The sequence below is a fragment of the Pterocles gutturalis genome, unplaced genomic scaffold (assembly GCF_000699245.1).
Source record: "Pterocles gutturalis isolate BGI_N339 unplaced genomic scaffold, ASM69924v1 scaffold30072, whole genome shotgun sequence".
NCBI lineage: Eukaryota > Metazoa > Chordata > Aves > Pterocliformes > Pteroclidae > Pterocles > Pterocles gutturalis.
Genome location: NW_010108821.1, coordinates 8,625 through 10,374, shown reverse-complemented (window position 1 = coordinate 10,374; position 1,750 = coordinate 8,625). Strand labels below are relative to the sequence as shown.

The 1,750-nt window shown below is 46.2% G+C and overlaps 1 protein-coding gene across 1 annotated transcript; it reads left to right on the top strand.

Moving 5' to 3' along the window:
* Positions 1–249: 249 nt before the first annotated feature.
* LOC104461253 (homeobox protein Hox-D9-like) lies at positions 250–485 on the top strand (the record flags this gene model as incomplete). The annotated part of the gene is made up of 1 exon (XM_010072770.1): positions 250–485. A coding segment is annotated over one exon (236 nt), but the record flags the coding sequence as incomplete, so codon positions are not given.
* Positions 486–1,750: the final 1,265 nt, after the last annotated feature.

The following is a 1,750-nucleotide window of genomic DNA, read 5'->3' as shown; positions in this document are numbered from 1 at the left end:
CGGGAGGGATGGGGTGCGTGTGCGGCGGTATTTCGGGATCGCCCCCTCTTTATCCCGCCCCCCCATCTGTGCAGCCTGACGCTCCCGTATGATTTTCATATGGGCTCTGCTGCTAACTCCTCTGGCAGGGAGCATTTTTCACCCAGGCGTGCATATGCGTGTGTATAATCTTAATATTTGATGGCATGATTAAAACCTTCTGAGAAACACTCAAGCTCCATCGTATTGATCTTGCTGCTTTTCTTTCAGCCAACCCAGCTGCCAGCTGGCTTCACGCCCGTTCCTCCAGGAAAAAACGATGCCCTTACACCAAATACCAGACCCTGGAACTAGAGAAGGAGTTTTTATTCAATATGTACCTGACGAGGGACCGTAGACATGAAGTGGCCAGACTCCTCAACCTGAGTGAGAGACAAGTCAAAATCTGGTTTCAGAACCGAAGGATGAAAATGAAGAAAATGAACAAGGAACAGGGCAAAGAATGAAAAAAAACGAAAAAAACCCAAAACCCCAGAAAAGCAGCATCCCCCCTCCTTTCCCCCCAGCTCCCAGCCTCCGCGGCCGCGCACCCCCACTGTAGTGCTGCCAGATCCCCCAAACACGAGGGGAAATCCTCCCCGCTTCCCATCTCCACCTTTGCATGCGAGATGTTGCTTATTATTCTTTTTATTTTTTAAATCTTCTTAGTATTGCCACATAGAAGGCAACTTAGCCAAAACTGTAGCTCCTTTTTGGGGACACATGCTGAGTTTTGTTTCTGTTCTCTTGTTTTCTTTCCCTGTTTCTTTTTTTTTTTTTCTTTTGTTTCTCTTTTCTTCTCCCTACAGTGTAACATAGACACAGGCTCCTGTTCGAGCAGCAGCTTTCTCTGCTTGCATTTTTCTCCATGGAAAGCAAGACGGCAAACACAACTGGCCCCAAACAACCCTGGCCCAAGCTCCCACCAAACCTCGCTGTCTTTCTTTATCCACGTAAGGACAATGATTCTCCAGAACACTCACAACACCCCGGCGCACACACTCACACACACGCTGAGGTGGCCGAGGAACCAGACGATTTAATTAAACTACTGCAAGACAGACACATTCGTAAGACTTGCGTTTAATTGCACCCAACAAATCATTTTCAATTTGCCAATTTTATTCTGGGGTAGTCGGTTAATGACAGCCCAACTCCCAACTGTGCTGGGTTTCCTTCCCTCCCCCCCCCTTTTTTTTAATTTCAAAGTTTATTTTATTACGCGGGATTTTTATTTGAATCGTGCCATGGCAGATAATGTGACTTCGACCCGAAAGTTGAGTAGGATCTTTACAGGCAAACCTCCTCATCTGGTAGTTTTATACTGGGTCACTTGGAAGAGGAGAAAAGACGGGGAGGGAGGCGAGAGAGTGTGTGGGGGGCACTCTCAGAGCCGCATTGTAAATTATTTAGGAGAAAAAGGGGCGGAAGAACCCCTGCCAACTTATTCCTAACTTTTAGAGGAGAGGAAGAATGGGATTTTCTAGTTAAAAAACTACCTTAGTAGAGCTATAAGGGAGGGGAAGGTTGTGTTCTTAGTGCTAGCATATTTATAATTTATTGTGAATTGACTTTTCCTAAAGCAGTAGGCTGTTGCAGAGATAAAGTGCCAACCCTAGCCTGTGTGTATTTCTTCCCCCTCCTGTTCGCTGAGTTGCTTTTAATACTTGAATGTCGGTGGGGTTTTGTTGGGGTGGGTTGGTTTGGGTTTTTTGTTTCGTGGGTTTTGCCT